We start from the raw sequence: 22,828 nt of genomic DNA, 5'->3' as shown, positions 1-22,828 counted from the left end.
TTGCCAAAAATAGCGCGAGGCGTTGTGAGCTTGTAGATCTGCTATTTTTGGCTAAAGTTCTCCTCAGAAAAGGGATGCTAGGGTTCAAGTGGTTAATGTTAAAAAATGATAATCATATTATATATTATATTATCAGCGCGAGGCGTTGTGTGCTTGTAGATCTGCTATTTTTGGCTAAATTTCGCCTCAGAATATGGATGCTTGGCTGAAGTGGTTAATATAAAAATCACACAAAGATTTGGCGGACCCCCTGTAGTAACTCTGAGGGCCCACTAGGGGTCCCGGACCCCCTGTTGAAGACCCTTGCACTAAATGATGGAGGCCTGCATGTCCTGTGTTCAGCACTTCATGTTGAGGGTTGTCTGTGCTCTTGTGCCAAAGAAACTTCCTTGCTTTTGAAAGGCTTTTGCCTCCGTATGATATTGTAGGTTTCGTCGCAATGTGACATGTTGTGAGCTTGTAGTTCTGCTATTTTCAGTACTATTGATATTATTTTGAAAATGTTAGAATTTTAGAGGGGGGAAATGTCAAAATTTCAATACATACATACAGTATACATACACATACAATACATGCACTTCTGAATACTATAGTATTTTTAAAAGCAAGAGGAATCCAGTACTTTAACTCAAGTAAAACATTGACAGAGCAATTTTCACTTGTAGCGGAGTAATATTTGACCAGAATTATCTATACTTTGACTCAAGTGCTGGAGTAGAGTACTTTGTTCACCACTTGGTGGCATCTGGGACACAGGGTGGAAACAATATGGAGATTAAAAAAAAATAGCCTCGATCTCCAGGCTTTTATTGTTTAGTGTTGCTAAAAAATAAAAGCCTGGCCCAGCGCGTCGGTGTACTCGGTATGAGGAAGTGTTTCACTTCCCAACCAACCAGAGTGCAGTGGGCGTCGCTCGTAATGTTGTGTTAACGGGGCGGGGGTTGACGGACAGATCGGTGAACCAATGGGATCAGCCGCAATCTCTCGCCGGCTCTTTACACCCGCCCCTCTATACACGAAATCAGGAGCGTTGGGGCAGTCTATAAAAAAAATAACACAGCATCGTGGAACCAACGCAGAGACTTCATATCATCTCTGTCGGGTGGAAACCACATTATGTCCATTGTCCAAAGCTGTTACTTTTCAGGATTCAAATTCAAAAATAGCAAATGTAGCAGATCTACAAGCTCGAAAACCGGCACAAAACCTTTGATGCTTTTCGTGTCACGTTGTAGTATGATCAAGTAAGGCGTTGATTTACGCAACACAAAAAGTGTTTAAATATGGAGATAAGAGGTTTAAGCCCGACAATACGATCGATATTAGGATGGATGGTGATAAGGACTGCTTACTTAAGCGTCTCGGCCAGGAAGAAGCTCTGCTGCACGTCGTCGTAGGTGGGGTTGGACGAGTAGACGTCCTTCACCCCGGAGAAACCTCCACTCACCCTGCAGTACTTATCTATGGCCTGCAGGAGGAGACACACAGGGATGGAGAATCAGAATTGTATTGGTACCATAATACACACTAGGCATACAAGGGAGAGAAATACCGTTCTCCGCAACTCATGGTGCTTGTCACATTTAAAAACAACAGACATTAAAAAGCGGCAAAGGCATTAAAAACATTAAAAAGGTAGAGAGAGAGAGAGCTGACAACAACATTGGTAAAAAAAAAGAAGAAGTGCTGATGCATTCAAAGTGCAATATAGTACTATTCAAAAGCGCTATTCGTCTCAGGTTGTTGGTTTTGGGGGCAAAAAATAAATGACAGCATTGCGGAACCAATGCAAAGACTTTAGGGCAGTAGCAGAGGGAGTGGTGTTAAGGAGGAAAGGAGTAAGAGGGAGTGTTGAGAGAGGAAAGGGGTGATGAGCACGACAAGAGAGAGAGAGAGAGAGAGAGAGAGAGAGAGGAGAGAGAGAGAGAGAGAGAGAGAGAGAGAGAGAGAGAGAGAGAGAGAGAGAGAGAGAGAGTGAGAGAGAAGAGAGAGAGAGAGAGAGAGAGAATGTAAAAGGGCGGATGATAAAGAGAGGTTTGGAAGAACAGGGGGAGGAATAGAAGGAGGAGAGAGCGCAAAAAAGAATGAGAGATAGAGAGAGAGAATGACAGGAAACAAGAAAGGTGGGAGAACACCATTTTAATTAAGCTTACATGCATGGCATAATTAATTTCTTGAGCTGAGTGAGTCCTGGTGAGACAAACACTTGGAACCGATTAAGCAGAAATAACCACAATATGGCCTTGGGCCTCCTTGTCCGACATTGTAGTCAATCTAAAACACCTTGTAAGTCAATGGTTCCTTAAACTGGGGGTCCCCAAACGATTTTGGGGGGTCCCCAGATGGTAAGTTTATATGTGCAACATTGTTTTCTCACTCAACAGTAAACAAACCTACATACAATATAAGTGTAAACAGGGTATCAACACATTTCTAAAGTTACAATTTTCAAAGGATGAAAAAAATGTAAACTAATAAGACGACCATTACTACGTCAAAAGTAACCAACAAACTACACTATAAAAATGGTCAAACATTGGCCAAATTGTTAAATATCACCTAAGAAGGAGGCAAACATTTAGAAAATAGCCGACCTACAAGCTCACAACGCCTCGCATTGCGAGGCGTGGTTAGCTTGTAGTTCGGCTATTTTCACAATATTTACTTGTGGAATCGAGTTAAACTAAATGTATTCTTACAATTCCAAGTGCTTGTCAGGGTGGGGGGGGTCCCCAGTTCCCAGTTCAAATATGATTTTTTTGGGGGTGGGGGGGTCCCCAGTTCAAATATGATTATTTTGGGGGGTCGCGGCCTGAAAAGTTTGGGAACCCTTGTCCTAGACCAGTTATTGTCTTCTACAATATGTGCATACATATAGGGTTTTTTCCTTTACAAGAGAATTCCCGGCGGCGACCGCATCTCATCGACTTTTTGTGCCGCCTCGACAAAACTCTGACCAGGTGTCAGCTTGTAAAAACACTACTAATGCAAGCGCTGCGCTCCGTGAATTTCTATCATTTGCAGCTGCAATGGAGGCATTACTCCAACGTGGCACTGTATCGCAATCAGCACAATGCACAGCAGAAAGGCGAAAGCCTGAAGATTAAGAAGAATGCAAAGTAATCTCCCCCGGCGGCAGCAGCCGTATGCACGGAGTGGGTGACCAGACGTCGCTCTGAGATCTCATTGTTGTGTTCGGACGGATGAATGTTGTTTTCTTTTGCACCCAAGCACATCTAAATTGTCTTTTACACACACAAGCATTGCACAACGTCCAATATTTTCAACCTAAATTACGTACGTACATGTACAATGGGTATTGCATAAGAGGGTGGAGTATGAATTCCCAACTTGCGTCGTTTCCGACTTGCATCATTCCCCAAATATGGCCAGGGGGGGGTCCCTGGAACAAAATATTTTGAGATTGGCCCAAAAAAAAATTGGGGGGTCTTTGACATGAAAAAGTTTGAGAACCACTGATATTACAGCGACATAAGTTTTTTCAAAAACAAATATTAGGAGAACAGGTTAAGATAAGTTGTCCTGAAAGCGGACACAGAGTCTAGTAACGGCCTGGCTTGGACTTATATCTATAACATACAGTATGCCTCCACATTTTTGGGCAAGGCTTCAGCCTGATCTGAACGCCACTCACTTCCATTATCCCATTTAGACCTGAGGCCCGATTCCAAAAACGCCTTCTAAAACCTAACGTTTTTTGAAAACGTTAGGTTTAGGTAAAAAAAAAAAAAAAAAAAAAAAAACTACAACTAAGACACAGAGGTGGCTCCCGGATTGAAAGGTATAGCAACGTATAGGTTACAACAGGTCTAAATGGGTTATGAGAGGAAAAATAGGCAATCCGAGCACTAAAAGGTCAAAAGGAGGAAACAGCCTTTAGTAAAACAAGACATGTTTCGACCTCAAGAGATCTTCATCAGGGCGAAAAGATGAAGACCTCCTGAGGTCGAAACATCATGTTTCAATAAAGGCTGCTTCCTCCATTTGACCTTTGAGTGCCGGATGGATCGCCTATTTTTCTCTGGTGTTTTTATCCTGTTTGATCCAGGAGCACCACTGATACTTTTAAACCACTTGTATCTCCTGTGAGCGCCTGCGGTTGCATAGTTTTTCTCCCACTTCCAATATGAACATAATATTTAAACAAAACAAAAAATGCATGGCGGTACTTCCTCCCTCAGGCTACCGGCAGTGTGCACAAGAAATGTGACACTGATCGGTCAAGTGGTCTGTCTCCTACAGAGACACCGTAAAAATGTTCTTTAAATATATAAAATGCACGCGAAGAAGGTGATCTCTGCTTCCATCCAGCCGGCACACAGAGCCACAGGTGCTTTCAGTGTGTGTGTGTGTGTGTGTGTGTGTGTGTGTGTGTCACCAGTTGCCCAGATACTCAACGTGTCATTATCCACTGCAAATGGCCACAGGACAACTGTGTGTGTCCGTTCGTTCGTATCGGCGGTTATTGTGTGTGTGTGTGTGTGTGTGTGTGTGTGTGTGTGTGTGTGTGTGTGTGTGTGTGTGTGTGTAGGCTGGTTGTGGCCGTGAATATAAATGTTTTTCTGTAAACGCCTCCACATGCCATGCATGTACCTACAGTACACTATGAAATCACATGTGTTCATTTAACTCAGAGTTAACCCATTAAAATTCTATTCTACAAATGAATGCCTTCTAAATCAGTAGTTCACACACCTTTTCGTTATTCAAATTTATAAAAAATTTTTTTTAACACTTTCAAAAATAGCAGATGTACAAGCTCGCAGCACAGCACGAAGTGATGTGCTGTGAGCTTGTGTACGTAGTGTACGTATCTGCTATTTTTCAATAGCCACCTCTAAAATCTAAAATGACACAGATGCTTTCCGGAACACTCAGGGTTTCGCAGTGTTAGTGTATAGTGCGTGTGTGTGTGTGTGTGTGTGTGTGTGTGTGTGTGTGTGTGTGTGTGTGTGTGTGGGGGGTGTGTGTGTGTGTGTGTGTGTGTGTGTGTGTGTGTGGGGGCAGGTAGTACAGATGAGTGTGTGTGTGTGTGTGGAACACTGCAGAAAGACAAAGCAGCAGTCCATGAAAAACAGGAAACAACAGGAGCCCAAAAACTCCTTGTGGGGGAATTCTGCTGACAGCCACCTCGTCACACAGGGAGGGACAGACGAGAGGAAGACTGTGTGTGTAAGAGCGTGTGTGTGTGTGAGAGAGAGAGATAATGAATTCAGTCGCAGTATTAAACCAGGGTATCTCAACGACAAGGCCTCGTTCCGTTTTTCGGTGTCTTCCAGCATCGCTTTGTTTCCCCCCGCCGAGAAAAAAGAGGGGAGGAACAGAGAGATTCACCTCCAATCGACTCCGTTTTTCTCCTCCGTCCTTTGAAAACGGAGAAGATCAAGGTAGAGGCATTGGCGATGCAGAAGATAAAAGCCAGGCAGACAGCCTGATTAGGTGTTATATATCTCCCGACTCCTTAACAAAGCAAACCTTCCTATGACAGCCTGGGGCTAAATCTCCATGTGTTGGGTATGCATACCAAAGCTTCCTATTTGGTATTTTCTATGGGCAGCACATGAAATATGGAAACAAAAGGAAGTCTGTCTGCACACAAAAAGCTTCTGATAAGAGAGCCACGCACATTATGAACACAGAAGCCCCGTTTTCTACCGTGTTGGTTGAACTTTGGCTACATCTTGGGCGGACTATCTGGTTGGCTAGCCGTTAGGGTTTCCACACGTTTCAGGCCGTGTCCCCCCCCCCTAAATAATCGTATTTGAACTGACAAGTTCCCACCCTGACAAGCACTTGGAATTGTAGGAGTTGAGGCATTTAGTTTGACTCGGTTCCACAGATAAATATTGTGAAAATAGCCAAACTACAAGCTCACAACGCCTTGCAATACAATTTCTGCCACTTTCTTATTTTTGATATTTTTATAGTATAGTTTATTGGTTACATTTGACGCACTAATGGACTTTTTGGGGGGTTTTCATTTTAGAGGTATTAAAAAGGTTTTAAACGTCATTAAATTACACTTATACTGTATGTTGGTTTGTTTACTGCTGAGTGAGGAAAACAATGTTGCACATTAAGGTAATCATCTGGGGACCCCCCAAAATAATTTGGGGACCCCCCGTTTGGGAACCATTGATCTCTAGGACACATACAGTAAGTAGCAAGACTAACTCACGATGAGCTCAGAGAGACTGATCCAGGATCTGTGCTACAGAGATGTTTGAGTACGCCGTACGACAAAGTATAAATCCTTCTGTCGAAAATAGCAGGGGTGCTGAGCATTGGGAGGTTTAAGTCTGCTTGTTGTGTGTGTGTGTGTGTGTGTGTGTGTGTGTGTGTGTGTGTGTGTGTGTGTGTGTGTGTGTGTGTGTGTGTGTATATTCCAAACATTACACCATTGGTTCTCAAACTGGGGTCCTGGCGTGGACCCCCAGGGGTTATTGAGGAAGTTCCAGGGGGTACCCCAGCTAAATTAGTTAATAACAGCATCACAAATATTTTAACCACTTTAACCATATTTTATACTTTGGCTGTTATTTCATGTTTTTTTTTTTTTTACATAAAACTTCTCTTCTGGGGGTCCCTGGCACAAAAAAAATTCAGATGGGGGTCCGCGGCCAAATACATATCAATTTGGGGGTCCTTGGCACGAAAACGTTTGAGAACCACTCCTTTAACCCATTGATACCTGGAACGCATCTGTGTCACTTTTAGATTTCTTTAGGCTATTCAAAAATAGCAGATCTACAAGCTCATAGCGCGGCACCGAGTGCCGCGCTACGAGCTTGTAGATCTGCTATTTTTGAAAAATCGAGGAAAAAAAAATGTGGGTTTTTTTCCAATTTTTTTTTAGGATTTAGAAGACATTTCTAGAATCTTCTCAGGTCTTAATGGGTTAAACGGTGCTTGGCCACCGCCTGTAATTAATCAAACTGGAGTCGCTCAGCGTACGGCGGGAGAAAGGGTCGTAAGGGCGGCGGCATTAATCTGTGTGGAGCTACAGTCCTTCACCTTCAGCACACCTCTCTGCTATTAATAGGAAAAATACCAACATTATCATAAACAAGGAGCATAAACACACCCACCACCCTCTTATTAAACATGACTTTGAAGCCATTTATCGTTGCCGTTGGGAAAAAAAATCTCTATAATTCCCCTTTCTATGTTTTTTCATAAATGAATGCCCGACTTCCTCGTACAAGATTGTAGCGAAATTAGCTAATTTACATAGCTATTTCTGTTTTGTTTTTATTTAAGGTGAAAATGATTAAGTGTCTGTGGGTTACATAAATATTTAACCAATAAAAAGTATTGACAAAAGCTTGTGACTAAATAATAACTAATATACAGGTTATTCTTTCCATTTCCTGAAACGTTTTTTGCTTTATTACTTTATTACAGGCAGAGAAAGAAAACAAGAGAAAGAGAACAAGAGGCAGAGAGAGAGACAGAGAGAGAGACAGAGAGAGAGAGAGGGCTATGATGTTATTTCTGTACTCAGTTTTATTAATCTAATATCTGATGTGTGGATGATGATGACTTTGCCCCAAACAGACTAAAGATGCTGTCACTGAATCCAGGCTAAAGCACTCAAACACCGTCTTGCTGCTGCTGTGCTTTGCCTGTTTGTCATACTACTCGTATATTGTCACTGTTGGGCAAAAACCTCCTACTGTATCTCCATATCTTTCCTAAATTATGCCCTACTTGATTATACTACAGCGCCGTGTTTCGAGCTTATGTAGATCTGCCACCTCTTGCGTTTTTTTTATTTGAATCCTGAAAAGTAACAGTTTTGGACATATGAGGTTTCCAGCCGACAGAGACGATATTCTGCTTTATTTTTGGTTGTTGTATACCGTTTTAACCTTTAACTTTGACATTTAGTTTTTTAGACCCTTCTCCCTCAAGAGACCACCATTGTAAATAAGATTTGCTCTTAATGACTTGCCCGGTTAAATGAAGGTTAAAGAGAATAAAAGAATGAAATCACGTGGATCTCAGGATCCACATGGGAACAGAGTGGCTGCAATGTGGATCTCAAACACTTCATGTGACCAACCTGTGATGTCTACGGCGACTGGTTTCAGCCCAATCAGAGCTCCACTGACTTAAAGGAGTAGTTCACCCCCAAAATACCTTTTTTTCTATGGATTACTCACCCCATGGAGCCTTGAATTCATGGATATTTTTTTGTTTTTGTCGCATTCCTTCCTTTATTATTTGATTATAATAAATTTAGCCCCATTGATTCCGGTAGGAGACACAAATGCATTTGTGTCTCCTACCGGAATCAATGGGGACAAATTTATTATAATCAAATTATTGGCTTAGGAATGCCACAAAAACAAAAATAAATCCATGAATTCAAGGCTTCATGGGGTGTGCAATTGATAGAAAATAAGTAATTTTTTGGGTGAACTCATCCTTTAAGGTCCTATACACACCGGGGCGATTTTTTTCATGCGAATAATACGTTTTTTTTTTTAAACCTTATAAAGTCAATGCAAGCTTCCACACCAGTTTCGAGGAGCGTAAAAAGCGTCTTTTCATTATTCGGAACGAGTCCGAATTTTGCGTATATTCGCATATTCGCCGGTGTGTAACCGCCTTTACTATAAAATACTAAAAAAAAAGCTAAAACGTGTAAAAACTAAAACAAAGGAGGTACTTCTTTGGCCTACTGGCAGTGCACGCAAAAACATGTGCACCTAGGCTGCTAATGCAATGGTTCGAATCCCGTTTCCGACGACCTTGGCTACGTGTCACTCCACATCACTCTCTCCCCATTTCCTGTCAGTCTGCTGTATTCTATCAATAAAGCCAGAAAAAGCCAAAACAATATCTTAGAAAAAATAAATAAGAAATGTGTTTGTGAGATTAGCTCCATTAATCTCTCAAATCTGTCAGCACCACTGCTCTAAACATGTAGCGTTGTGTCGTTAGTAGAAATAAACACAGAAGCGCCGGGGAGGAAGTGGACTAAGAAAGAGGAGCTGTGGTAGCAAAACAAAAGTATTGTCACGGCTGTCTTCGATGAACAGGACAAAGGACCCCAACTGGAAACAGCTTTCTTGGGTTTAAAATCCTCTTAGCAGACCTTGTATTGAACTGTACTTTCCTGTGTTTTTTTTTGCAAACTTCTAATAAAGTATTCACTCAATCAACATCTCACCTGTGCAGCCTCCCAGCCCCACTGGCGGTACTTGGGGTCGTGGGTGAACCTCCACATGTACCAGTAGGTCTCGATGACCTCCGGACGCAGGATGTAGTACTTCTCGTTCTGGCGCACCGCCACAGCCTCCAGACCGCTGTCGAACTTGAAGGCCTCCGGACCCAGTTTCAGCACTGTGAAGGGGGAAGATATGGAGGTTTTATTTGTATAGCACATTTCAAAAAACAAGGCAAGTCAATATGCTTTACACAGAACATCAAGCAAAGGAAACACTATTATAAAATGAGTTAAAAAAAAAAGCTAAAATTAACAGATACAGTGCAGAAGTTAAAAGATAAGAGAAAAAGTAATTAAATCAAAGGCAGCGGCAAATGGAAAGGTCTTTGGTTGTGCTATAAGAGAAAGAAATAAGAGTGGCAGCAGACCTGCAGTTTTCTGGGAGTTTGTTCCAGATATGTGGTGAATAAAAGCTAAATGCTGCTTCCCCACGTTTATTTTGTTTATTTTTGGTTTTGGGGACAGAAAGCAGATGACCTGATGACTTTTTGTTTTGAGCTGTCGGAAATACCTAAGCTACAATTGGTTGTTAAAGTCAAGACGAAAACAATATAATAATTTGGATTAAACAGATTTTTTTTTATCGAATCGTGACCCCAAGAATCGGAATCGAAAGGTAGACGATTCACAGCCCTAAACAGTAGTATTTTGAAATCAATTATTTGACACACAGGGAGGGAGAGATACACAGGGATGAGGGGAGCAGTTAGGAGGAGAGGTCAGGAGGAGACAGAGGGAGGGGAGCGGGGAGGATGAGGGAGAGTTCAGTGATTGTGTGAATTAGACGGTTAGTGTGTTTGTGGTTTGATTTTCTCAGGCTTTGCAGACCTTTACCAGCCAGGGGGGTTTTCTGCCAATTAAGTCTGATTGGCATGAGGGGCTACAGTCACGCGTGGGGGGGACTCCGTCTCTTAAGCACTTAAACCCCAGCATCCATATTGCGAGGAAAGCTTTCACTGAAAATAGCAGATCAACGCATCGGAGCGAGCTTGTTGATCGGCTATTTTCAGCGAAAGCTTTCCCCACAATAACAGAAAAGACCACAGTATAGACCCTATGGGGTTTAAGTGAAAAGGGATTAAAGCACACATGCACACACAAACCTTACGTGTGGGTATGCACACACAACGAGGTCCACACACACACACACACATACACACACACACGTATGTACGCTGACATACACACACGCACGTGTCTGTATCCGCACGCACGGATACAGACACTTGCACGTATGTGCTGGGTTGTATAGAGCAGATACGGGTACTCTGCGTGTACACAAACAGTCACATACTGTACTGTGGCCAGCAGCATACACACTGGTTCTTCAAGTGGGGTCCGGGGACCCCCAGGGGTCCTTGCGGGGGTTCCAGGGAGTCCCCAGTAAAATGAGTAAATATAGCATCCAAATCAGTTTCACCACTTTAACTGTATTTTATACGATGTAACAATTCAATGTTGGCATAATTCTGTGCTTTAGAAGGCTTCCGTGGCCGAATTATGTATCTGTTTTGTGGTCCTTGAGGACCACTACTCCAGTGCGCGCGCACGCACGCACGCACGCACATTACTATACTCAACATTTTATGTTCGCAATTTCTTTTTGCCATCTTTGTGAGCTTGTAGATCATCTATTTCTGGGGCACAACACCTAACTAAGTATAAATGAGGCATAGCTCTAACCCCCTAAAATACTTTTGGGGACGTTTGGCCCTAACAAATATAGTCACACACTCACACACACACCCACACCCACACACACACACACACACACACACACACACACACACACACACACACACACACACACACACACACAGTGCCAGTGTGGCGGTGAACGGCACCTCATTAAAGTTCAACGACAAGAGGCTAACCTTGTTCAACGTCAATGTCAAATTCCATGCTTACTCTCTCTCGGTTGCTGTGGAAACCTGTACTCGTTTTTATTTCGGAGGGTGGGGGGTGGGGGGGGGTACTCAAGCTTACTGGAACCTCCTATAGCTCACATGCACACACACACACACACTGCCATGTTTCTCAAGGTGACATGAGACCATAGGAGTTTTGGCAGTGAAAAAAACGACAGCTGGTAATCCCAGCTACGTATGAGTGGTCAAGCTCTCTATATGGTCTCTGTCGTGGGTGGAAACCTCATATGTCCAGAACTGTTACTATTCAGGATTTAATTAAAAGTAGCAGATCTACAAGCCCAAAACGCGGCGTGATAATTTTTTTTGTGTGTGAGGCTGTAGTATGATCAAGTAGGGCGTTAATTAAGGAAAAAGCACAAAAGGTTAAAATATGGAGATAAGAGGTTTCTGCCCGACAGCAACGATATAATGAGAGCCAGGGGGAGGGAGAGAGAGAGAGAGAGAGAGAGAGAGAGATAGATAGAGAGACAGAGAGAGAGAATGTGTCTGTCTGTCTGTCTGACTGACAGTGAGAGAGAACCGCAGTGTTCGGCAAAGAAGTATTATGGGGTGTTTTCCAGTGGTGTAAAGTAACATTAAGTACGTAGGCAGTAAGTACATTTACTCAAGTACTGTACTTAAGTACAATTTTGACGTATCTTTACTGGAGTATTTCCAATTTTCAGTACTTTTAACTTCTACTCCACTACATCATCTCAGAGGCAAATATTGTACTTTTACTCCACTACAATTATTTGATAATTTAAGTTACTAGTTGCTTTGTAGATTTTGATTATTATTACAAAACATACATTAACCACTTCAGCCCTATATACATTTCGGCCTTTTGAAAACAGCCGATTTACAAGCTCGCAATGCGACGCATTGCGAGCTTGTAGATCTGCTATTTTCAAAAGATTTGTATACATTTTATACATTTGAAAAGTTGTGAAATGGGACATGCTGCATAATGAGTACTTTCTACTTTTAGTACTTTAAGTACATTTTGATACCAACACTTTTGTACTTTTACTCAAGTAAATTTGGAATTCCGGACTTTTACTTGTAACAGAGTATTTCCACATTGCCGTATTGGTACTTTTACTCAAGTAAAAAATTCTCCTTTTTCCACCACTGGTGTTTTCTATGCACATGGGTGCAAGCATGTACATTTTACCTATCTTTTAGGACTTGTGGCAGGTGTAGAGTATGTGTGTGAGTGAGTGAGTGAGTGAGTGAGTGAGTGAGTGAGTGAGTGAGTGAGTGAGTGAGTGAGTGAGTGAGTGAGTGAGTGAGTGAGTGAGTGAGTGAGTGAGTGAGTGTGTGTGTGTGTGTGTGTGTGTGTGTGTGTGTGTGTGTGTGTGTGTGTGTGTGTGTGTGTGTGTGTGTGTGTGTGTGTGTGTGTGTGTGTGTGTGTGTGTGTGTGAGTGAGTGAGTGAGTGAGTGAGTGTGTGTGTGTGTCTCATACCTGTCCTGTCGTACGACTCGTGGCAGGTGTGTGCGATCTCGGCTCCCAGCTGGAGCCAGTGTCCCGCCTTGTCGTCCGGCGAGCCGTCCGCGCCCAGGGCGAACATCCCGCCGGCGAAGCAGGTCAGGTGGCCCATCTTCCTCTCCAGGTGGCCGTTCTTCCACTCGCCGATGAAGGTCAGACCGCCGTTGGACTTACGGATCAGATGGCGCTCGATGGCCTGGATGGAAGGGACGGCATGGCAAGGGCATGGTTCATTACTGTTACAGTAGACGCCTTTCAACATGAAGGCAATACAAAGTGTGTTACCTAAAACAGTGGTTCTCCAAAGTGCCGTCCGGGACCCCCCCAGGAGGGGTCCTTGACGGGGTTCCAGGCGTTCCCCAGCTAAATGTGTTAATCCATTAAGACCTGGAACGCATCTGTGTCACTTAAGATTTCTTTGGCTATTCAAAAATAGCAGATATACAAGCTCATAGCGCGGCACCGAGTGCCGCGCTACGAGCTTGTAGATCTGCTATTTTTGAAAAATTCTGAAAAAATATTTTTTATATTTTTTTCAAAAAAAATTTAGGATTTAGAAAACATTTTAAAGAATCGCCTCAGGTCTTAATGGGTTAATACAGCATCACAATCATTTTAACCACTTTATCCATATTTTACACATTGGGATATTCAAAAATGGCAAACGTAAAAGCTTGTACATCTGCTATTTTTGAAAAAAATGTTGAAAATGTTTTTGAATAATTTAGATTTTTTTTTTTGTTGAAACACAACTCTTCTCTCCTGGTGGTCCCTGGCACAAAAACATTTTCAGATGGGGGTCCGCGGCAAAATATATATCATTTTGAGGGTCCTCGACATGAAAAGGTTTGAGAAGCACCGACGTAACACATCAAGGATTGAGACAGAGCCTCTTCCCAAGTTGCCACCCCTCTGTTCCTGTCCTGCTCGGTGACAGCTGTCACTCCACGTCCTCTCCATGATTGAACAACCCACATCTTTATTAGCAGCAGACTGCAAACATCTGCTTCCTCACATTAGCAGGCTCAGACGCTCATACAGTATAAAACACAAAAAAAGACACAATGTGACTGCTGCTGCTTTTCTATAAACGGCCGCTTCACTGTTTCAAGGTTATTATTATATCTTCATTTTCATTACTTATTTATTTCGCATGTGGATTTTGGAGTTTCTGAACTATTTTCACCCACTTCTTTACACATGGATTAAAAGTACCGTAAATTTCGGACTATAAGCCGCGACTTTTTCCCCATTTTTCGACCCTGCGGCTTATATAACGGTGCGGCTTATCTATGGATTTTTACAGCTAACGGCCACTAGGGGACCTCCTAAATCTATGGATTTTACACCCGCGGCTTATAGTCCAGTGCGGCTTATATATGTACAAATCATTCAATTTAGCTGCTGCAGCTTAAATTCAGCTTATAGTGCGAAAATTACTGTAGTTGTAAGTCCTGATGTGCGATTTGTGAAACAGTATGAAAGGAGCCCCCTGTTTCCTAAACAATTAACACAATATGTAAAATCATGATGATTTAGTAATATTGTTCCTGCTGCTCTACATACCGCCAACCAGGTGAAGAAATCACAGATTGAGACTTTTATGAAATATCCCAGTTGAGAAAAACTTTCATACACCTAGAATAAGAGCTTAACACATTGATTGCCAGAATTATTTCAGATTTTTTGCATTTTCATGCCAGGGTTTTTACATTGAAAAAAAAAGGTACTCAGGAGCTGAGATACAACATTTTTAAGTTTTAAGTTAACAAGGAAGTGGATGGGAGTCTAGATCTTCGACAAATCATATCTCCTTGGTCTTTGGGTCAATTTTTTCTTTTTTTTTTAAAATTTCTTTTTTTCCTAAAAACGAGTTAACTCGATCTAGGCAATCAAGCGATGGATTCTTAAAAACGAGTTAACTCGATCTAGGCAATCAATGTGTTAAGGGCAGGTGTGTAGGCAAACAAGGCATGACGCCTGAAGAAGGTAATCAGAGACCGAAACGTGGCTTCTCTCTCAATAAATGAGCTCCTGTGCCGTGCAGTTTGGCAGGGTGCAGGCGTATTCTTTTATTATTGATGAAATATCCCAGACCCATTGGGGTTTTATGGAAGATGCTTCTGGATATATTGCTATTTGACCACTTCAAATGCTCCAATCTTAGATTAATAACAGAAAATAGCCGATCTACAAGCTCTCTATGCGTCTGCGACACATTGAAAGCTTGCAGATCGGCTATTTTCGCTGCGCAACATGCTTCCATAGAAGACATGCTGGCTTCTGTTCTGTGGAACCCAAATGACTGAAATCAGTCGTGGCCACTGAGAACTTTAGCCCTTTAAGACCGGGGGACGCATCTGTGTAACCACTTTATCCATATTTTATACTTTTGGCTATTCAAAAATAGCAGATATACAAGCTCATAGTGCGGCACCGAGTGCCGCGCTATGAGCTTGTAGATCTGCTATTTTTTTTAAAAATCGTGTTATTTTTTTTTGCAAATCTTTGAATATATATCTATAAAGCAATTGTTTTTTACTCAAATCTTTGTTTCTGGGGGTCCCTGGAAATATTCTTTTTGAGATGGGGGTCCGCAGCCAAATACATATCGTTGTGGGGCTCCTTGACACTGACATTAATATTATAGCAACATAAGTGTTTCAGAAAACTGTTTTAAACTGATTTAGAAGATATTTGTAGAATCCCCAGAAGCAATAACATTTTAGTTAGAAATGCTCGCTTTAAATATATATATATATTGAAAGATTTGCACAAAATTGTTCACGATTTTTCAAAAATAGCAGATCTACAAGCTCATAGCGCGGCACTCGGTGCCGCGCTATGAGCTTGTATATCTGCTATTTTTGAATAGCCCAACGAAATCTAAAAATGACACACAGATGCGTTCTCAGGTCTTAAAGAGTTAATCCATCATGTGACAATAAAAGATTCCGATTGTATATACTGCACCTCGATGGCGTCGTCGTAGGTCTTGCGCGCCTCCGTGTCGGTCTTGTCGGACATGAGCCACGCCTTCAGCAGGTACTCGTAGAAGCTGTCGCCGAGGCCTCCCACCGAGGTGTGGTCTGCAGAGACAGAGTGGGTGTGGAGGAGAGAGAGAGAGAGTGCGAGGGGAATAAAGAGATGGAGTCGGAGAGAGGCGGGTGGGAAAAGTGAGAGGGAGAGAGAGAGAGGAATGGCAGAGTGAATTATTCATGCTTGCCCTGGCAGAGACGTATGGCATAAAACAAAACCATCCATACTCATGTTGCTTGGTGTTATTGTGATTTCAGTTTTGTTTACTCCCCGCCGCCCCCCCCCCCCAGCAGCCCCCAGTCCTCCAAACAAACTGCATGAACTTTTATTTTTGCTAACTTTATTCTGTCATGATACTGAGAATATCATGCTGCCCAGTGCTCAGCCATACACTGCACATAATACATGGCGGTAGGCGCACGCGCACACGCACACACACACACACACACACACACACACACACACAGCTTGTACCATTTGCATAGAAAACACCTCCTCTACGAAACACTGTGGTTGTCTCTTACTGTCTCGCCCCCCCCGCCCCTACATTTACATTTCTGTCAGGCAGAAACCTCTTATCTCCATATTATTACAAGTAAGACGCGCGAACGCGGTAAGCGAACGCCAAAAAATTAAAAATATAATGAAAAAAAATATTTAAAAAAAAGTAACCAATAATATATTTTTTTTTAAATACAAAAAAAAACTGCGTTACAAGGAGCATCTTAGAAAAATACAAATTCCCCAAAAAAATACTTTGAATGTTTTTGAACAATTCAACAAAGTGTTTGAAGTGCCTGTTTCACCCACTTCCGGGGGGCGGAGCCAAAATCCGAGCCCGAAGTATTTGTTCGTAGACCCCCACTTAGGGGGGGTAGAAAAAGTTTTGGAGCGATTCGGGCACTTTTCATTTAACATGGGGTTTCAATGGGGAGTTTTTAGGAGCCTTCTCCGGGGCGTGGCTTCCGGGGGAAGGGGCGGGCTTAAACGCAACCTTGACAGGTGTGTTCAGTTTTCAAAGACCTTTCATTTGATGTATGGTACGTCTAAATTGGACATTTACTTATCTCAGAGGAGCTGCACACAGGCAGTGCACACAGAGAGAGATACAGAGACACAACCCGAGCACGGTTTCATAGTAAGCTCCACTTGCGCGAAGGCGCGCCTCCTTCCGCTGCGTTCGCAATTATTTTTTTCCTTAATGAATGCTCTACTTGATCATACTAGGTCACACAAAAGTATCAAAGGTAGCAGATCCACAAGCTGTGAACGCGGCGCGAAGCGACGTGTTTCCAGCTTGTAGATCTTTTTTATTAGAATAGCAATTTTTTTATTAGAATCCTGAAAAGTATCAGTCTTGGACATACTGTATGAGGTTTCAACCCGACAGAGACGATATACGTGTCCCAGTGCGTTCGTATTCCATAATGCATGGATAATGTGCAGGCTACCTTCGGGCTGGCTTCAGAACTAGCCAGCTAGGCGATGCGTGTCCAAAATGCATGTCCAAAGCACAGAGCACCCTTAGAAGGTGTGTGTGTGTGTGTGTTATCTGTTTGTGTTAAACATGCGTGTGCAGCCTGCACTGAAGGCAGACATCAGTATGCAGGTGGAGTTACAGTTAGCTCATCATGCATGTGTGATACACAGCAGCATCTGTCACTGCATGCATGACACCCAAACCCGGAGCGTCGGATACCCTTGAGAATACCACTGAAAAAAAATGATAGCCTGCTAAGCAGATGCTTGCTGTTGTGTTGCGGTAAATGATAAATGTTTGAGCACACAGGGGAATCTGATGCCACACAACCGACAAGCGCTGCTGTACCGCTGAGGGCGTGGGGGAAAGGTTAGAAGGACCATATTTCCATTAACATCACATCCTGTAAATGTAGAATCCTGGGGCAAGGATGGTGGATATACCATATAGAAAGATCTATCATCCCATTTGTAGCCATTAGAGGCGAGATGGTACAAAAATGGCATGTAAAATGGTCTCCTGTGGGCGCCGTCTGACGGCAGATCTCGTGAAAGTCCTATGTGTGAGATCTCGCGAGAGTATGTTGCTGGGACAGAGAAAGGTTGATAATAAAGTAGATTTTCTCCTGATTTGTCTCTGAAAAAATGTAAGTGTCAAAATGTTTGGGAAATTGTGTGGCTTTGTGGCGATTGGGTCCAATATTTAGTTCAGTGACCATCGGGCTAAAGAATCGTTCAGAAGCTGTGTTCAAGTTCACTTCTCCCATTAGAATGAATAGACTCCAACGTAATTCCGGTCTCCTAAAATGGGTGGCAACCTACGTCACGCAGATAAGGGAAGTAAACCGGAGGTGGCATGTGTTTTTCTTTGTCTTGGTCCCGGGTTCGTTTCGTGCGGTGCTTTGCCGTGTCCACCGGGCAGCCACGCTTACTGACATCGTATCCAAGTGGAAGACACTTTAACACACGGCTTGTTCACCGCAAGCCCGCACTGGAAAACGGTGGCCGCCACGCGGAATGTAACGGTGCCGCGGAGAGCCGTTTTATCGCTGTACAGGATGGGGCCACGTTGATCATAAACACAGAGCGCAGCGCCAACTCTGAGAGTTAGCAGCCAGCAAATGGCTGAAGGTAACGGCACTATAGCTCCACTGGGTTCCATTTAATGCTCAGACTGGGCTCGTTAGCTTAGCATAGCACATAGCAGTAGTGGTGCTTAGCAGATGCTTGCTGGTGTGTTACGATGCACCAGAGAGGCTATTCACACACGGCTTCAGCCGACTTGTACGACAGCAATGCAATAATGCAATACTAGCTGTCTAACTCTACACATGTAAAAGTTCTACAAGTTTCACTTTCAACTTTTATCTTATGTTTTATGTTATGATGACTGATTGGTGCCATTTCCTCAGAAGTACCACACACCAGGCTTTCTACTGCCCTTGAGCTTAGAGTAACAAATGATATCTCGTCTTATCTGAATCTTTATATTCGATCAGTTTCACTCTTAAGCCTGTTCTATACTCTATACTTGCTCTAATGTACGGCGGTATTGTGCGCCGAAAATATGTACGACGGAACATTATTGAATAGGCTGCCGTATTGGAAAGAAATTGGGCCTCAGAGACTGCCTTACGTCCTTCACAGCTGTTACCAATGATTCTAATGAAGGCTCTGCTCTTAATGTAGCACAGTGGTTCTCAAACTTTTAAATTTCAAGGACCCCCATAACTCTGAGAGTGTACAAATGGAACCAAATGGCCGCTACGGGTCCATTTGGTTCCATATGTACACTCGCAGAGTTACACCCCCGTAAGGGGCCATTTGGAAGCGCCTCGAGGAACCACGAGGGTACCTGGACCCCACTTCGAGACCCACTGGTGTAACAGAGTCTTTCCAGTGAGCCAACATGCACCTGATTCGGTTTGATCTGAATGGAACATAACCTTAATTAGTATCATTGGTAACACCTATGAAGGAAGTTAGGAAGAGGCCCAATTTCTTTCCAATATGGCTGCTGTGCATAGAGCTATTAGGCTTTACAGTTCAAGCGCCTTACGACACTGGACAACACTGTTTCCCACTCGCGTTCACATGTGGGATGCAAACCACGTTTTCACTGTGGAGTGAAGGCCCTGATCTGGTGTAACACAACCTTCCTTGATAAAAAACGTCCAGTAAACCCATAAGCACCTACACAAACGTCGCTGGCGTGGTAGATGAAATCCTGGACAATTAGGGACTTAAACGATGCTTAATTTTAAATACAAAATGAGCAGAGGAGGGCTCTCTGCGACTGGAACTCGAAGAGACGTTTCCAATGCTAACAGCTGCGTGGGATTGACATGCCCTTAGCTATACACAGAGCGAGAGAGATGAGCGCCGGTGAATTATTCATCATTCTTCATGGAGAGACAGAGAGAGAGAGACAGAGACAGAGAGAGAGAGAGAGAGAGAGAGAGAGAGAGAGAGAGAGAGAGAGAGAGAGAGAGAGAGAGAGATTTCACAAATAACCTTTGGGAGAGCAAAGATCTAGGGCAGTGTGGACGTGTGTGTTTTTGAAAGAGACCAGTACAGTATATTTGAGAAAATTGACATTGAGCCATGTGTGTGTGTGTGTGTGGGTGTGGGTGTGGGTGTGTGTGTGTGTGTGTGTGTGTGTGTGTGTGTGTGTGTGTGTGTGTGTGTGTGTGAGAGATAGAGCTCAATTAAGCTTGGCTCAAGAGACATTAAGATGGAGTGAGAGTGAGAAAGAGAGACGGGGAAGAGAAAAAGAATGACAGAGAGAGAGAGAGACAGACAGAGAGAGAGAGACAGAGAGACAGAGAGACAGAGAGAGAGAGAGGAACCATTCAAAATGACCATGAGAGACCAAAAACAGAGCATTTCAGATCCAGTTAACTATGAGACCACAGGGAGTCTGGGAGCTGCTGTGTTCACAGGATATTGTTTCTGTCGGGTAGAAAACGCTCATCTCCATATTCTAACTTTTTATTTTTTTCCATAAATTAACGCCCTACTTGATCATACTACAGCGTCACACAAAAGCATCAAAAGTTGCAGATCTGCAAGCTCTGTAGATCTGCTACTTTTGCTACTTTGAATTGGAACCCTAAAAAAGTAACAGCTTTGGAGGTTTCCACCCGACAGAGACGATATGCTCACTACAGTATGTGCGCGCACGTGCGTGTGTGTGTGAGAAACCTCCAGTAGCTTCATTTCTCTATTTTTACATCTGCCCTGTCTGTCTGTCTGTCCCCCCCACACACACACTGTCCTTGACTGTCTCTCTTCCCTCCATCCTCTGTCTGCCAATCTGTCTGCAAGTGAAAATTGCAGATCTACCAGCCCACATCACTAGATCATCTAAATTATTTGTACTTCTCGTCGAAGTAGTACATTAACTTACGAAAACAACAGAAAAAGTTCAAATATAGTGGGGAAATCATAAAGGAAGGTATTTCTCAAATGTGTGTGGGGGCTGGGGGGCATCCCATGAAATAGCAAATGTAAAACAATTATAACAAGATGTGCTCCTCGGAGCACAGGTCTCCGCCAGTACTGTTCCTGATTAATCCTGTCTTACCTATTTATATTACATATTGTCACGTGTCACTTGACCAATGTTAGCTTGGCTGATGGAAGCTCACTTCAAAAAATAAAAATGATTTTCTGAAGTGTGTCACCTATTTATAGGTTTCTATGTCATCGTGCGTCTCGCTAGCCAATCAGAGCATTGGTGACAACAACATTGTCACGTGTCACGCGAAGCTTGACCAATGTTAGCTTGGCTGAGACGGGGGGACACACGGAAGGACAAGAACGAAAACATACTCTCCACCTCTGGCGGAGACAATTAGAGAATAATCTTTTTCAGACTATTGCCAAGAGGAGAATGCTGTGTGACGTGGTGGGTGACAGTGTTGTCAAGCTAACGCTCAAGGCAGAGACTACAGCTCAATTCACAGATCCGTTCAGAGCCGATCTTCAGACTAACATCGAGCTTGAAGCTTGAAGTTCGCGTCGGTAAGCGACTCCATCGCGCGACCGAGTATGAATGAAGCATACTGCGGCATCAGCAGCTGCAGGGAAAGTGTGTATACTATGTGCGTGTGTTGATGTGTGCGTGCGTGCGTGCGTGCGTGCGTATAGATATGCGGGGGCGGTGTGATGCTATAGGCAGTGTGAGAGTGCAGCGGTAATAAGGTTGTCACTCACAGCAGGTTCTCATTAAGAGTTCAGCTTCTCTTCTCATTAGTCCTCCTTAACGACTCCACTCACACCTACGCACTCCAGACTCGTTTGTACGCCGCGGTACGACGGTGTTCACCAGCCAAAGATGTACTCTGTATAGACCGCTTGCAATAGGCTCTATGCACAGCAGCCATATTGGAAAGAAATTGGGCCGCTTCCTGTGTTACCAAGTGTTACCAATGATACTAATGAAGGCTCTGTTCCAATTCTGGTCAAACAGAGTCAGGGTGCTGATATTGTGCATGTTGGCTCACTAGATAGACTAGATGCTTCACCAGTGGGTCTCAAAGTGTGGTCCAGGGACCCTCATGGTTCCTTGAGGGGGTTCCAAATGGCCCCTTATAGGGTGTGCAACTCTGACAGTGTACATATTTGTACATTCAGAATTATGGGGTCCTTGAAATCAAAAAGTGTTAATTGGTAAGACCTGAAGGAAGTAAGGAAGAGGCCCAATTTCTTTCCAATATGCCTGCTGTGCGTAGAGCCCATTATTCTCTCTCTCTCTCTCTCTTTTGCTGTTTTTAGCCCTCTTGTGTTTTACTTTTTTTTTTACAAATTGCTTTTAATAAAGTTATTTGTTTGCAAAGCGAGTACCCAGATAAGCACTATATAAAATTGGTGATTATTATGCATGCTCCCATACATGCATAAGCTCAATTTCTCACACATAGTCTCACTCCCTCTTCCTCACACACACAGACGTGCATAATCCACCCCCCCCCCACGCACACACACACACACACACACACACACACACACACACACACACACACACACACACACACACACACACACACACACACACACACACACACACACACACACATTTCCCTCTAAGGCACGTTATACGAGCTCTCCAACACGCACCTGCCTGCAAACTTTCCCACCCCTCCCTCTCTCTCTCTCACACACACACGTTTGTATTACTATATTTGTGAGGACAGCAACATTTTAGGTCAATGATTTGATACGTAAGCCTAAAGCTGAAAGATTGCCGATCAGAAAAAAGCTCACAACACGTCTGCAATTTTTCGGGTGCACGACACCAGCGCAAAACCAAGTATAATAAAGCATAATTCTGACTCTAACCCCAAAAGCTAACCTCTAAATGTCACCGAACAGTACACCGAACAGTACACCATTCTTCTTATGAGATACGTGACATCTGTCCCTCACGAGTATAGTAATACACACGCACACGCACACACACACACACAGTCTCACTCTCTCTCTCTCGCTCTCTCTCACATTCACACATCAGATCCCAGATATAAAATGTGTTTAGAGTCGTGCTGTCTGCTCCAGTCCCCAGCAGTTCAATCTTAATGGCGTTTTAACAGAGCTAAGTGGAGCTGCTTGCAGCTCCATGTGGATGTATGCTGTGGTGAACAACACCAC

General features: G+C 43.3%; 1 protein-coding gene across 3 annotated transcripts in view; it reads right to left on the bottom strand.

Moving 5' to 3' along the window:
* man1a2 (mannosidase, alpha, class 1A, member 2) overlaps positions 1 to 22,828 on the bottom strand; it is a 179,829-nt gene that overhangs the window by 2,281 nt on the left and 154,720 nt on the right. For all 3 annotated transcript variants that reach the window (XM_080413101.1, XM_080413103.1, XM_080413102.1), the window contains exons 11-14: positions 15,632 to 15,747; positions 12,635 to 12,854; positions 9,200 to 9,372; positions 1,353 to 1,468 (exon numbers count right to left, since the gene is read on the bottom strand). In XM_080413101.1, coding sequence (XP_080269227.1) covers positions 1,353 to 1,468; positions 9,200 to 9,372; positions 12,635 to 12,854; positions 15,632 to 15,747 — 625 coding nt within the window. The remainder of the gene's footprint in view (positions 1 to 1,352; positions 1,469 to 9,199; positions 9,373 to 12,634; positions 12,855 to 15,631; positions 15,748 to 22,828) is intronic.

The sequence above is a fragment of the Gymnoscopelus braueri genome (genome assembly GCF_963280865.1).
Source record: "Gymnoscopelus braueri genome assembly, chromosome: 18".
NCBI classification, from domain to species: domain Eukaryota; kingdom Metazoa; phylum Chordata; class Actinopteri; order Myctophiformes; family Myctophidae; genus Gymnoscopelus; species Gymnoscopelus braueri.
This window is presented reverse-complemented; position numbering and strand designations above follow the sequence as displayed.